Source organism: Acinonyx jubatus, chromosome D1 (genome assembly GCF_027475565.1).
Source record: "Acinonyx jubatus isolate Ajub_Pintada_27869175 chromosome D1, VMU_Ajub_asm_v1.0, whole genome shotgun sequence".
Classification (NCBI taxonomy): Eukaryota; Metazoa; Chordata; class Mammalia; order Carnivora; family Felidae; genus Acinonyx; species Acinonyx jubatus.
The window spans coordinates 74,935,785-74,951,745 of NC_069390.1; the positions used below are offsets into that span (position 1 = coordinate 74,935,785).

At 47.6% G+C, this 15,961-nt stretch overlaps 1 protein-coding gene across 10 annotated transcripts in view; it reads left to right on the forward strand.

Moving 5' to 3' along the window:
* The window catches only part of AMOTL1 (angiomotin like 1), a 155,168-nt gene that overhangs the window by 87,401 nt on the left and 51,806 nt on the right, over positions 1-15,961 (forward strand). For all 10 annotated transcript variants that reach the window (XM_027040045.2, XM_027040046.2, XM_027040047.2 and 7 more), the window contains one exon: positions 14,077-14,368. In XM_027040045.2, the coding sequence (XP_026895846.1) occupies positions 14,077-14,368 (292 nt within the window). The remainder of the gene's footprint in view (positions 1-14,076; positions 14,369-15,961) is intronic.

Below are 15,961 nucleotides of genomic sequence, written 5' to 3' on the forward strand. Positions count from 1 at the left end.
GGAAAATGTAGTCTGATCGCTAGAACCGAGGAGTTAAAGAGGCCATAGAAATCATGTAGTCTTCCCTCCATATTGAACAGATGAGAAACTAAAACCTGGAGAGATTCATACATTTCCACAGCCCACAGCTCCGAGGCTTCTGGAGCTAGGCTCCCGTGTCCCGACCGTCAAAATCTCTCCCCTCCGTTATGCTAATTCTAATCCCTCTTCTGATGACCCGGTGCATTCAGCAGCACTTGCTGACTGTAAACTCTGTGCAGCCTTGTACCAAGTTCAGAGATAGAGAAAGACTCCCTGCCCTCCAGAACCTGAGGGTGCTGTCCCAGGGGAGCCAGCCTCTGAGTCCATCGATGCCATGCAGCATGCTGTGTGCTCCGAACCAGGGAGATAGTATGACTCACAACTGGAGGGGCGGTGGAAGAGCCCCACAGGGGAGGTGACCTCCAAACAGGGTCTTGAAGGACGAGCAGGAGCTGTGGGGAAATCATGCGAAGAGAGGAGGTAGCAGAGCGCACCGTGCAGGGGGCGCCGTGCAGGGGGCGCGCCGCCTGTTTGTCTCGAATGAGCTGCAGTGCCGCTGGTGGGGGCAGTTTGGCCAGCAGTGGCAGAGGTGTGTTAGAACAGGGAGCAGAGACCGACTGGTAGAGGGCTTTGGGAGTCCTACTCTGGAGTTTGGAATTTAGCCATAAGCGATCAGGAAAGCCAGTGTTTTCAAGTCGAGACTCTGGTGATGTTTATTAGGCTGACCCCAGGGGCAGTGAAGGGTGGTGATGAAGCAGAGGAACAGGACTGGGACCAATGCGGACCTTTAGGAACAATTTCAATGGAATCAGGGAGGACGGTCCAAGTTTGAGGCCAGAGGGGTAGGGGAGCGTTATATACTGTGAGAGGCGTGGAAGCAGAATTGGTGGGATTTAATGACTGATCAGGTATGGAAGCTGAGGAATCATAGGGCAACTGGAAACCAAGCTCTCAAGGGAGAAATTGGGTCCGAAGATACAAATTTGGGAGTTCCCGGCATTTCGATGTTGCCGAGCTTCTTGGGGAGAGTGTGGAGCGTGAGAAGAACAGGCAAGGGGCCACTGCCTGTTATTGGCTATGTCTTCGTTTTTACAGAGGGCCTTATTTATCTGTTTCTAAATCAGACGAGTCGTGTTTTCCCTGTGCGACCCCAGCGACTGGGCGCAGGGCATACCTTGGCTGTCCATCTTCCGAAAAGGGTGTGACTGGGCCCTGGCAGGAAGAGAGCCGGCCGACGTGCCCTTTTCTTCCCAGCTGTGGACACGTTTCCGTGCACTGGGCCAGAAATGCCAGCTTGGGAGCAGCACGCTACCTTTTAGACCTCTGACGGGCTGCAGAACTCATTCTTCCTAAAGGGGGCACAGCCTGACCCCACTGAGGAATCCAAGATGGGGCCCACGGGGCTCTTGCCTCTTACCCTCTTATAGTTCCTTAAGCCACAGGAGACATTTAAACTTCAAAAGCACCAGGTTTGAAGAAGGGGGGAAAGAGTCTTCATATCTCCAATTGGTGCCACATCGATTCCAGAGACTTGTGTAAAGTAGTCTGTGATGTTTATCGCACGATCATATCAGAGTTTGGTTTGTGATACTTCACAGTTTTTCCTAAACATTTAACTTAGCCTCTAGAGCTTGGTAGAAGGTGGGAATATCCCCACATCAAGCCACTTCCCTTTGGCTTTACAGCAGTGCCTAAAGTGGGTCATTCTGCTTTTCATCATTTGGCAGTACGTGCGATATGGAGTGGCGAGATATGGGAAGGGGAGGAGGGAAACGCCAACAGGAGATGTACCCAGTTATTTGTGGAAAGTGTCATTTGTCTCAAAGCTATGACGTTAAAAAGAAGAAATGTATGAGGGATTTGAGCCAATTGCCAGTCTTGGCAGCCGGATTGACGTTGCACATCAAAATGGCGCAGGGGACGTAACAGACAGACCATTGAGGCTTGGCCCCAGAGCTACAAGGGCCCTTTGTGAGCCTGGCCATGGCGAGCCAGCATGGCTCCGGCGGCACAGCCCTGGGCTGACAGAGTAAACAAAGTTGTATCCACACCAGCCCTGCTCCAGACACATCTACCGTGGTCTGAACTTCAAGGGTTGGATCTGAAACTCAGCAGCGTGTGATGTTCAAGTTTTCTTTGAGCCAAGAGATGAGCAGGGCTCCTTTTAATTTCATGGATACATTCTCTTGTGCCTAAAGGGCTATCTGTTTGTCATTTATGGCAATGGTTTCAGAAGCCTGATGAGTCAAATAGACTCCTGGACGTGAAGGAAAAGCCACTGAGTGAGATCATGGAGTCCATCGCCTTGCCTTGTGATGCAAAAAATGGGCTCAGTAGGTGGTGAAGATTCATTCAGTGGTTTTGTCCAACCCTTTACTTTGTTCAGACTTCACTGTTTTTTTTTGCCTAGAGGTGGAAAGGTCCAAAAGACGAGTGAGACAAGAGTGTAGAGCTTATGATAAGAGGAGTATGAACTTGGAGTTCTGGCCTTCATAGTACTGACTCACCATAGCTTATAAATTCACCTGCCCTGATCTGCTAAAGACGGAGATGTGTGGTAGTCTGTTGTAAAGCGTGTTAGTCTCCTCTGGTGGGAACCCCCGTGGAGAGCCTATCAGTCAAAGCCTCCTTGACTTGTACCACCTTGGCCCTTGTTGTGGGTGAGGCTGATGGAGACAGGGAGACCGAGGTCCTGCTGAGGTGGCTGGGGGGACCTCCAGGGAACAAGAGCCAGCCATGGATGAAGGCTCTGGTTCTTTTTCTGCTCCATACATCTTACCCTTCAACCCAGAAGTGGAAATGGACGGATACAAAGGAGGACAAGGTGAAAATTGGACAGGCTGTTCTATGTAGAATTGTGCTTTAAAAAAAAAAAAAAAAAGGCAAGCATTTGGGTGTTCATTCTGACTCAGTTTGTGGAAACAGGACACTTCTAGAAGTAGTGACTTGGGGTACGGGACTGTACTGTGAATGGAAGCGAACGCGTGAGTGGGTTCTGGTGGGTGAGCTGACCTCTGTCACAGCGCTTGGAGTACGTTAATCAAATGCATGTTTGCTTTCCAAAGAAATCCGACCATATTTCCAAAAGTGGAAACCGAAGATGCCAAAGAATTACTCAAAATATCCTACTTTCTTAATACAATTACTGTTAATATTTTTCCTATACACATTAAGTTTTTCACGTGTTGTAATCCTAGATTATATTTAGATTAGTATCGTAGCTTTTTTTAGGTAGTTTTGTATCACATTCTTTTTGCAGTGTGTAATTTCCATAGCCATCCTTTTTATTGCTGTGTAATATTTTATAGAACATATAACTTACATCATTTTTTCTATAAATAATGTAATGAACATCATCATGCATATCAAATTTTTCATGCCCTGGCCCCTAACCCTTAACCTCTGACCCTAATCCTAATCCTGACCCTGAAACTAGCCCTGGCCCTTTTGAGGGGCTTCTGGGCTGCAGGGTGCCAGGCATATACCTTATCCCTCACCCTGGCCCTAGCCCTGACCTTGGCCTTGACCCTGACCCTAACCCTGGATCTGGGAGAGTGGCTTCCTGAATGCACAATGGAAGAGGCTGAGAGGCAGCCTGACTGTTCTGGAGAAGAGTCCAAACACTTAAGAATTGGTAGTATTTCAGGGCGCCTGGGTGGCTCAGTCGGTTGAGTGACCAACTCTTGATTTCTGCTCAGGTCATGAACTCACCATTGTGGAATTGAGCCCCCAGTCAGGTTCTGCCATGACAGAGTGTAGCCTGCTTGGGATTCTCGCTCTCCTTCTCTCTCTGCCCCTCCCCTGCTCTCTCTCTCTCTCTCTCTCTCAAAATAAATAAAACTTAAAAAAAAAAAAAGAATTGATAGTATTTCTGAAAATGAGTGTGAAGGTGGAGATAAAAACAGAAGGACCAGTTGAAAGTCTGTTTAAAGAGTTTTTGGAGCCCAGGTTCCCTCCTTGCTTCAGCTCAGTGGATGGTTACCCTATCTGTTCTCACCCCACCTGTTCTCTGGAGGGGGTCTCTGAACTTTTCCTTTACTTTTTTAGGAATCATTGTTTAGAGTTGAAATTATTGGGTACATTGTAGCAAACCTTTAATGACTTGTGATTCCAGATACCTTTGTAAAAATATGATAGTGCCTGTATCACTGCCCTTTGACCAACATTAGTCACTACAGTTACAAAAACTTTGCTAATTTAATAGGCAGATGGCATTAATGATTTTAATTTGCAATTATAAGCTAGGTTATTGGGGGGTTATTTTACTAGTTACATGGATTTGGTCTTGCAAATCAACTGTGTTTTTTGTTCGTATGATCTATATGTTATAATGGATTCAGAGTACACTAAAACCTGTTTCCTCTAATGCTTGCCCTGATTTTCCAGTTTCTAGAACTCTGTATGCTGGGCCTGCTGTGTAGGTTACCTCATCCTCGCTCTCTCCTTCAGTTCTGAGGGGTGGGTGGTGTCACCATCACTGTCATATGGTGCGGGGGGAGGTCCATGATGTGCGTGGTAAACCCTCAGGCTTAGAAGTGAGTTAAAGTAACGTAGTCCCGGGCACCAGCGTGGGAGGTGCACGAGCCAGTGAGCAAACCTGGGTTTCTCTGCCACACGCTGCAGCTCCCAGAAAGTGAGCCCTTGGCCACCCCACTGTATGTTGCAGTAGAGGCAAAAATACGGTTTTTATTTGGTAGCTCTCCTCTGGCGAATTTCTAACCAGATGTATATATCACACCTGATGTCCAGCCTGTGCTCTGCCCACTTCTGTTTTTTGCAGGAGGTCTAGAATACTGATGACGTATTCCAGACTCTAGGGGGAAAGGCCTCCAGATGCCCCCTTTGTCTCCAGGTATCTTAGAAGGCCTAGGAGCAAACTTAAGCTTGCTGACGGCTGTAGCTCTGAGCTACGTACGGCTGGCTTCTGGCTTACTTTCATTTGGAGGGGGGGACCGAGGCAGTGTTGTCTGCCTTAGCCTCTTTTTAGCAGAATGCTTCAGTTACGGAAGAGAGGGTACTATTTTAATGACTAACTTTTGGGGCGCCTGGGTGGCTCAGTCGGTTAAGCCGCCGACTTCGGCTCAGGTCATGATCTCGCGGTCTGTGAGTTCGAGCCCCGCGTCGGGCTCTGTGCTGACAGCTCAGAGCCTGGAGCCTGTTTCAGATTCTCTGTCTCCCTCTCTCTGACCCTCCCCCGTTCATGCTCTGTCTCTCTCTGTCTCAAAAATAAATAAACGTTAAATTTTTTTTTTTTTAAATAATGACTAACTTTTATGGCTCAGACAGTATCGATTTGGAAAAAGACTAAAAATGACTCCTGTCCACGAAGAGAGCACTCTCTTTCCACCTGTCCATTGCCCTTTTTTGTCCTGTATCTTGGCTGATTCGCCTCATCAGCATAGGGGGTTTGATTTCCTAGCTTCCCAGGAGCAGAGAAAAGAGTGGTGACTGTTTACTAATATTTTATTCATCTGTGAATGTATTAATTTGATATTTAGTATGTAGGTGGATACGTTATAAAGGCCTGAAATGGTGGCGTTTGACCCAGCCCGCTGTCCGAGGCTGATAAAAGATGATGGAGCAAGAGGTGCTGTGGACTTCTTGCACAGAGAAGCTGGCTTGCTTCTCCCCAGGGGCCCGTCATCTCCACCACCCTCTTCCCAGCAGGACAGGGGCTTGCCATTTCCTGTAGTCAGAGAGGGAACTTGTGGGTGTAACTAATGTCCTAAACCGCTCATGTTTTCCTTAAAAAGTGCACTGTGCATTCCCCCCACCCCCACCCCTCCCCCCGAGAAACCTCCAGGGCTGGCTTTATTTAGGATAGATGACATTCTCTGGGAACATGCCAAATGAGGGTTCAGGGAGGAGGGAGGGAGCAAGAGGGGACATAGCCAAGGAGCACGTGTGGCAAATGAAAGAGAGAGAACACCTCTCCCCAGGAAACGCCTGTCAATCCAACTGTGCAGCCAGAGTGCAGTTTAAAACACAAACAAGCATAAAGATTCATGCTAAAGAGCAGGGCTTACTTGGTGGGCTTGGCTTGAGGTTTGGAATGTGCCGTATTGCAAGAAAGAATGTTTGGTGGTCCCATCGTACTTTGAGTCGGAAATGCCTGGAGGAGGAAGGAGAATTTTCAGAGTAAGTGTGTTTCCAGAGTGGCGATTTGTGGTTCATCCAGTTATGAAAATGAATTACTATGTAGGACAAAAGGTAAGCCAGATCCAGAGTTGTTGGATTAAAGACTATGCATTGCCCTTAACAAAAATGAGGCTATGGAGCCTCGTTTAAATTCCACCAGTTAAACGTGTGTTTCGAATACCAGCATTCGAATTTAGGAGTTTCTACAGTTTTTAAGCTGGATTATGGCTGGATGAGCTAGGTAAAATGCTGTTTATTCTGAGAAATGGCTCTGCAGTCTGGGAATTTCAAAGGCTAGGGTCAAGTTCAGGTTACTTTCTCAGGAAACCTAACACAATTCCAGCTATGATGCATTAAACAAGTGACTTCTTCAAACAAGAGGATTGTCTATATCCATCCTGCATAGCAATAAATCTGATCTTAGTTTACGCAAGACTGGAGTCTTAATTTGGGCATTTACGAGTCTTACCGGTGTCTACACAGCCAACGGGTCTGGGTGGGGAGGCTGTGGGTTTGAGAGAAGATTTGAGGAGTTTTGAGTTCTGGCTCTTCTGTTTTGCAGTCAGTTGTGTTAAGTTCTTTGAGCCTCAGTTTCCTTATCTGCAACTTGTTACGGTTGATGTTTTCTAAAACTAACTGATTTTTCACTGCCAAAAAAAGAAAAAAGAAGGAAAATGTAAATTACCCGCAGTCCCATTATCCAGACTAACCATTGTTAAATACTCTGTTCTCTGTGTTGCTTTGAGGGTCAGAAAATTATAAGAAACTACTGTTAGGTTGGAAAATTCTATGTAAATAGGTATTTTTGCTTAAGGGGAAGTCTTAAAATTTGAACCTCTTCACCATGAGCCAAGAAGCTCTTTATTATTTCATTTCATTTTTTCATTCCTTTACCTCGTTTTGTTTACTTTCTGATTATTAAAATAACAATGCAGATTTTTTGGTTTATCTTTATTTTCTAATTTTTGTAAAGTTCATGTATTCCTTAGACAATGAATCTTTGTTTTAAGTAGCCATACATGTTCGTTGTGGAAATTATATAAAGAAAAATAGGACAATAAAAAAAAAAACCCGTAATCCCATCACTTAGCATTAGTCACTCTGACCCTTTGTTATAATTCCTTCCAGTCATTTTCCTGCACGCTGTTTTTCACACATACTAGGTGAAATTCGAATATGTGTCTTATCTTGAGGATTAAAAAAAATCCTGGGGTGCCTGGGTGGCTCAGTCGGTTGAGCATCTGACTTAGGCTCAGGTCATGATCTCACAGCTTATGAGTTGGAGCCCCGCGTCAGGCTCTGTGCTGACAGCTCAGAGCCTGGAGCCTACTTTGGATTCTGTGCCTCCCTTCTCTCTCTGCCCCAACCCACTTGCATTCTGTCTCTGTCTCTCTCAAAAATAAATAAACATTAAAAACAAATTTATCAAAAAACAAAAATCCTTTCTTAGGGACTCAGTTAGAACTTGTTGAACTGAATTGTTAATGTCAGTAAACTGAAAAAGGTTATTTTGATTTTATTTCTCTATTAATAACTTTGCTTTGGAAAATGTATTTAGCCGTCTGCATTTTCTCTTTTGAATTCCTTGATTACATCCTCCATCCATTTATCCACTGATGTTTATTTTCATATCATGGTTTGAAACATTTTGTCCATCACACAAGCCAGATTTATAAATGTTCGCAGGATGGCCTAATTGCAGATGAACATATAGTTTCATACGTTGGATATGGCTTGCTGATCACCCTTGCTGCTTGGGGATGTGGGGACCGCAGAGAGGGGACTGCTGGTCTGTTTGCATGAATTGCTCTGACAGTCACTGAATTCTGGAATTATCTCCAAAATGAGGCCTTTTGGTGAACGTATAGCAGGGTCTTCAGCAGTGCTGTCCAGTAGAAGGACAGTGTGAGCCACACGTGTCTGCTTAGAAATGTTCTAGCAGCCATGTTTTCTTAAAAGTTAAAAGAAGACAAGTAAAGTTAATTTTCAAACCTAGTTTAGTTAACCCATTAAAAACCTATCTTTAAAAACATGATTTAGTTAGTTAAAACTGTTGTCATTTCAACAGATAACCAACATAAAACAAAAAGCTATTAATGAGCTCTTTTACATGCCTTGTCCTAAGTCCTCAGATTTTGATGCACGTTCTACCCTTCTTGCGCATTTCAATCCAGACTTGCCACATTTCAGGTGTTTGGTAGCCCATGTGGCTCCTGGCTACTCTTTGGGACAGCACAAGTCCAGAAGGAAGGAGGGCCGTGTCCGAGAGAGAATGTCCTGATGGGTCCAGACACTACCTTGACATGATGCTCTCATTCTGCATCCCGCTGCGGGACAGCTGCTCAGAAGTCGGAGATTCTGTGGGCTGGAGTGTGCCTTGATCCCTTACTGAGCTTGAGGATTAGGGACCGTGGTGTTTGAAGGCGAAGGGACATTCAAGGGTGGTACCTCTTGCCTTTCTCCTAACACCTATTGGCAGTGCGTGATAAGAGAGGCTAACAGGTATTAAGTACTTCCCTAAAAAGAGACACTGTGTGCAATGCTTTGTATTCCTTATCTCACTAGATTCTCACCACCACCCTGTCAGGTGGATATTATCATCATCACTTAAAGGTGAGGAAGTTAAAAACTTTTCCACGGGTACCTGGTTAGAAAGAAGTCGAAGCAGAAAAAGGATACCCCATACTAAAGAGCAGTGCTCTCTTGTACTAACATGGGAGTTAGCCGTCGTGTGGTGCAAGGAGGGTGATTTCAAGCCCGGTTCAAAGTCCATTTTTTGGCTTTCTAAAGGCCTTGAAGTCTCTGCTTTGTGAATCCTGAAGGTTGCATACTTTAAAAGTAGGATAATGTATGGCATGAGATCAGTGAATGCCCAAGATTGTAAGAATTAAGTGATGCAGTCGACGTAAAATGCTAATGTGGTGCATTTACAGACAGGTGTTAACAAATACGAAAGTTTAAATAAGCTCGTCTGTGAAGGTTTGCAGTATGCACAGAACAAATGGATTGTTGATTAGATGCCCTCAGTGACCTTGTTTCCGCAGTCCAAATAACATCGTCGCTCCCATTTTGAGCTGCATTTTGTGACCCCAAATACGTAAGAAGGGCAATAACACGGAGCCATGTTATTTATTATATTGGCAATCTCGTGATTTGAGATTCTGTCATGAACCAATTATCCAGAGCGAATCTAAACACCAGAGGTCTCCTCTTTAATAGTGTAATGTTGAAGGTTTAGCCATTATTTGAAAGCTCATCAAGCATATATGGTCTCCCAACTTGCTCTTGGGCTTAGGGGTCAAATCAGTTGACACAAATGTATGGAGTACCAACTTAGTAGAAGTCATAATTTTCTACCCTCAAAAAAGATAGATGCTAAAAACTTGGGAGAAAAGGCTCATGTATGAAAAATTAAATAATAATATATTTAAATAAAAATTCAGGAGAACAAAAGACATGATATAGTCCAGTGATTGTAGGTTGTCAGGATTGTGATTTAGGCATGTTGTAAGCTTGGAGGAAAGAAATGGGGAGCAAATTCTGGGGTCAGGCTATGGGCAGCACGGTCCAGAGTCATTGATGATGGAGGACCAGTCTACAAGGCTTCCCTACATGACCCTTCTTTTGTCAAGATGTGACTCTTTAAATGCTATGATTCTTTTTTTTTTTCTTTTTTTAATACATCACTGTGGACTTGAGGACAAGAGGCTTTTTCAGCTTTGCTCAGACATATTTAAGTAACTGGTCGGTTCGGTGGCAGATGGAAAAAGGTCACTTTCTGTGGCGTTCCAAGGTTCGTTGCATTCCTTCAGAAAGGAGCAGGACCTGGTTCGTGGTACTGGCCTCAGTTTTTGTGAGCATTAGGTGATGAAATGTGGTGCCTCCCAGATAGCCTAGGCCCCCAATAAGTAGAACGCTCTCTGTAGACAGGACATTAGCCCGTGGAAGCTAATAATGTTGAATGTAAGGAACAGTCCAAGAGAACAACTCAGAGGCAGATTTCCAGCCTTCCTGCTTCCCCCGAGGCTGCTCGAGCCTGCAGAAGCTGTGATGCTTGGTGTTAGGGTGTGGATCATGGACACCCCATGGTGTGGTTGCTCTGACAAGGCCACGGGAACCCAGGAGCAAAGAACCAAAGGGTGGTCGCCTTCCCTCCCTGTTCCCGCCAGTATAGGGAGAAATAGTGAACTGCATGGACTCTGGAAACCAAAAGCCTGGACTTGGGTCTTCTTTATGTTCCTATTATCTCTGTTATATTTTGTAAGTTACCATCCTGCGCTTTGTTTTTCTCATCTAAGTAGTCTGACATTGATACCTATTTTTATAAGGCAGTTATAAATGCAAAAAATGCTAATAAGTATTAGCCATAACAAAAAAATTTATCGGGACTTACGCATGCATTGCTTGGTGGGAGGATTTGTATTAGGGGCTGTGGGATTCAGGTGATAATAGTTAATGGTGATTATGACTAACTGTTTGACCAGTACTTCCTTTGTGCCGGGCTTTGTACATATTATTAGCTCCCTAAGTCCTTTAGCATCGAGCTAAGTTGTGCATTGTCCCAGGAAACCCAAGACGCATGGTGTCAAATAAGCTAGCTCTCTGACTTCACAACCTGCAGGGGAAAGAGGTGCACAAATCCCTGTAGCGTTGCATTCTGTTCACAGGTGTTTCTCATTTACCTGTTGGTTCCCATCTTGTCTTTTTCCCTTTTCTCTGTGTCCCCGTTGCCAGGGTCACGGCCAATCAACAGCATTATCTTTGTACGCTAAGGGTAGGTGGTTTTTAGTATGATCTCATGTGACATATTCCTGTCCTGTCCCAACACCGTGTCCCCCTCATTCACACTAAACCCACATCTGCCTTGTACAGATCGTTGAGCCCACCAACGCGTTGGCTGAGTAGTGGAGCCAATGAATAGAAGTTTGCTGACCTGCCTGCACATCATCCATTGTAATGTGGTGTTTATCGAATGTGTAACGGAGTTATTTATGCGGCCAATGTTCTCTTTAGTAGACGAGTTCCCATTTTGAAAAAGTAAGTTCTTTTCTGTCGCCTGACTTTGGCAAACACCCTTTTCCTGCATTGCCACTCAGGTAACTAGTCACCATCATGGGTAACTTAGGCTGGCATTCAGAAAACACTTCCTTTTTGTTATATATCAGAGAAAGATGAGAAGATAAGCCTACCATTGACCATAGTGAGTCCCAAATCCCAGAGCTTAATAAATGTTAAAAGATAGAAGCCCTAGTCCAAAGCTGCCTGGGTCAAAGGGAAGCCCCATGGTTTGGAGAGCACGTGATAGGTTCATCTGTACCCACCTCAGCTCCAAGGAGACACGCCACATGTGTCCCTTACCTTGGATGAAGCGGGAAGGGAGTATGACACTCAGAGCCTTTCCACTCTTGCCACGGAGTTGGACCTCATACACACAGGACGACACATAGTCATATACACGCTTCATTGTGGAAGGGGCACAAATTCATCAAAACGCCGAAGCGTTTTATTTCTGAAGAGACGGGCAGGTAGTTATGTCACAGGTATGGAGAGGGAGGGAGGAGGGGTGGTTTACATCCCCCCCCGCCCCCCCCCCCCCCCCCCCCCCCCCCCCCCCGTGACAACACTCCTTCTGAACTCCAAGGATGGCTGGAAGGTGGAGCCCGCTTAAGGAATAAAGAACCCAACTGAGCTCCATTGTTCTCCACCAGGCGTTGCAGAACTCGGATCCCAGCCATTTCAACAGGAAATGGAAGGGGCTCCCTGACTGAAGGCCTAAGGAAACCTAGTTGGGCAATCCCTCCCGAGCCTAGGTGCGAGGCTCTGGTGTTTGTTACCAAAGCGAGGCCTGTGGTAGGTCATGTTGTCGGGCTCTCCTGCATTTCTTCTGAGGTCGTCTTTACGAACGTCTGCATATCCGTGCAGGGAGGGCTAAGGTGGCCCTTCTCAAATTTTCTTCTAGAGTTTGACATTTAGGTGCCAGGAGTCGGCATTCAGAGGGCTCCTGACTGTACGATACGCTTACAAAATAAACGGCATGGAGCCTGACAGGGTCCAAAAACATTCCAGCAAGTATACCTAAAAGGAAACAAGGCCACACAGTCTCCTGGGGAAAGTGGGGGCTTTGGCTCCGGCTGGCCAGGAATAAGGGGAGGTGACAGGGGCTGAGTGTCAAGGATTGGAAAGTAGCGGGATCTCCAGAGGACTCTGCCCTGGGATACAGAATGTGGGTGGTTTAGGGTTGCTGACCATTCTGCTCACTCCAGTTCCCAGACTGAATCCTAAAGGTTAGGGGGGTCAACAAGAAAACTTGTCTTCCCGAGTCTGCAGAAGAGAGACAGCCGTAGTTGGAGAACTGGCCACCATGACTGCCTTTGGTGCTAATACCTGCGTGAGTTGTTGGTAGGAGCCCTTGGCTTAGGCTGAGAGAAAATGCGATGATTCTTACAGAACAGAGAAGTGAGGAGGGGATTGTTAGGGAGTGAAGTCAGAGAGGGCAGCCCAAGATTTCAGATAAGCTAGTGCCTGGGCTTGGAACCATTTTTTTTTTTTTTTCCAACGTTTTATTTATTTTTGGGACAGAGAGAGACAGAGCATGAACGGGGGAGGGGCAGAGAGAGAGGGAGACACAGAATCGGAAACAGGCTCCAGGCTCTGAGCCATCAGCCCAGAGCCCGACGCGGGGCTCGAACTCACAGACCACGAGATCGTGACCTGGCTGAAGTCGGACGCTTAACCGACTGCGCCACCCAGGCGCCCCGGAACCATCTTTATTAAATGGCTAAGATCCCCAGACCTCCTCACCCTGGCAGATCAAAACAAAAGATTTGTCCCTTCCCCAAGACTTGTCCATTTCACTGGATGGTACCTCTGTCCATGTGTGTAAAGCCCCAAATCTAGGAGTAATGTTGTTTAACCTTTATTTATGTTGAGAGAGAGAGAGACAGCATGAGAGGGGCAGGGGCGGAGGCAGAGAGAGAGAGAGAGTCCCAAGCAAGCTGCATGCTGTCAGCCAGGAGTCCAATGCGGGGCTCGAACCTACGAACTGTGAGATCATGACCTGAGCAGAAATCAAGAGCCAGATGCTTAACCGACTGAGCCGCCCAGGCGCCCCCAGGAGTAATTTTTAAATTTTCCTCACCTTCTCTCTTCCTGTCCATGATTTATCCAGCCATACCCCCAATCCATCCATGATTTCTCTGCCGCTGCCGCCCTGTGAGACTTCGCGGTTCTCATCTAGACCACGCTCAGGCCTCCCTGCGGGCGCCCTTCATGTATTTTGCCACTGCATCCCATCTGCAGACCAGTCAGTGGGGCAGCTCCTCTGCGGCCGCGGTCTACACCAAGGGCTGGCCTTGGCTGACAAAGGCCTTTGCTCATGGCTCTGGTCGTATCTCACACTACTTGCAGACTCTACTCGGTATTTGTGTGTGCGCTCTCTTTCGTACTCATTGGTGCCTGTGCTAAATCCTGACCTGGGCCCCGTGCCCTAGCTGATCCCCCTACCTGGGAGACTCCTTTTCCTCCTCCTTTCCCCAGGGTCCTTCTTATCTGTCATTCAGACTTCAACGCAAGCACCCACGTCTCCCTCCCTGACCTCTCTGTAGAACTAGGCACGTAGCCACTCACAGTCACATTACTCTGCTATACCTGGCCGATCAGTGTGTCCCCGAACGTGTAAGCCTCACGAGAGCAGGGACCTTGTATCCACCGCGACCAGAACAGTGCTGATTAGAGGGAGAACCCATTAAATGCCTGTGGGTGAAGGACCCAACCTGCTCTACTGGCGCCAGCACCCAGATGTGCGCTGATGGCCTCTGGTAGCCCAGGCCAGTCGCTAGGACGCGTCCTGTTGTGACTCCCTGCCCCCCTGCTCCCCTGTTTCTCGGGTGTGATGACCGGTGTCCACTTCCCTTGCAGCCGCCCCTGCCAGCTCCCTTTCCCGTCGACAGTGCAGCCGCACAGCCCGATGTCCTCCCAGAACCCCTCCGCTGGTGGGCCGCTGCACTCCGTGTCCGTGCCGCTCGCGCTGCCCATGACCCTGGCGGCCCCGCAGCCCCCGCCCGCCGCCTCCCCCAGCCAGCAGCTCGGGCCGGACGCGTTCGCCATCGTGGAGCGAGCCCAGCAGATGGTGGAGATCCTGACCGAGGAGAACCGTGTGCTGCACCAGGAGCTTCAGGGTTACTACGACAATGCCGACAAGCTCCATAAGGTAGGTGACTTCCGGAGGGAAGGAGAGGGGAAGGGACAGAGTTGTTTCCCCGCTGCTTGACTCACTGGCCAGCAGCGACCCCCGTGTATTCCAGGCACTGTGCAAAGCTTTAGGGAGACGAATAAAGAGGACACAGGCCCTGCCTTGGAGGAGCTTACCGTCCAAAAGGGGGAGGGTTGCCTAAGCTAACACCTGCTGTAGGGTGTCAGGTGGTTATAGAAGGTACAGTGAGGGTGGCCCTGGACCTGGGACTCAGAGGTGGGTAGTATTTCCCCAGGAGGACAGCGGGAATATTGAAGGGTGTGGCCGCCTTCATTCTTAGGGCTTTATGCCGAGAGCCACAGTCAGGAAGACTTTATGCAAGATGAACTGTGGTAGGCAGTGATTTCATGGTGACCGCCCACCCCCATGTGTCAGCACCAGAAATGCTTGTGGTAGAACAGAAGAGGTGAGGGGGCAAAGGGCGATAGGATGTTTTAGGGTAGCAGAGCCACAGGGCACTAGCTTCCTTTCTGGAGGCGAGGGGGCATGTGTGGTAGAAGTGATCTTGTAAGAGTCTGAGTCCCTGGCTCTGTCCTGGACAATCAGGGGCTTTTATAAATAGAAAAGGTAGGAATATAAACCCTGCCTGACTGCAGGAGCCTTGCCGTTGGGTTCCATATGTCAGTTAATGCTCCCGGTTGGCCCATTTAGTGTTCACCTCTCAGGTAAGGCGGAGTCTTTGTCGCTGGTCCGGTTTTCAGAGTAGTGGGCGCCTCTGATTTCCTGGCGGTACCCAGTGGGGAGCAGTGGGTTTGATGGTGCAAATGTTCACCATCTGCCCCAGCACGTTTGTGCAGAGCTTCCACTGAAGAGGTCTGGAGCTCCCTGGAGTCAAGACCAGACTTGGTCCAGAGAGCTCCGGATGCCTTTCCTGGAGGGAGAAGATGAGAGCCAAAAACAAATGGGCTGCCTGAAGGTGGCGGCCTCACTCCCACCCTGCTCGGACCGTAAAAGCTGAGAAACCAGCATGCTGTCTCGTGGCCTTGGTTGTAAGTCACTGCTCAGGCCCAAACTTGTGTCTGACACGCCCTGGGGCAGCTTCCTTCCGGGTGCAGTCGAACACTGGGAAGGAGCTACTCAGCCCCTCCTGGGAAATAACGAATTCTTCTCCCCAACGAAGCCGTATGGCAGACATGTCCAGGAGTTACGCAGACCCAGCTGAGGGCAGTTTAGTTCTGGGTCTTTTCGCGTGAAGATCTTTGTGGGTTTGTTTTTTTTTTTTTTAATTTACTTTAGAGATTTAGAGAGAGAGAGAGAGAGAGAGGCAGAGGGGCAGAGGGAGGGAGACAGAGAAAGAGAACCTTCAGCAGGGCTCGATCCCATGACCCTGGCGTCATGACCTGAGCCAAAATCAAGAGTCGGAATCTCAACCGACTGAGCCACCCAGGTGCCCCACGCACATCTCTTTCTTGATGTCAGCGCACATTTCTGTTTTGAAAAACAAAATCTCCCGGTGACTCAGTTTCCCTGCACAGGGGGTGATTATTAAACTTCGCAGCCAAAAGGATTCTGATGACCAAGAAAGGAAAAATCAAAAGCTGTTCCTTTCTG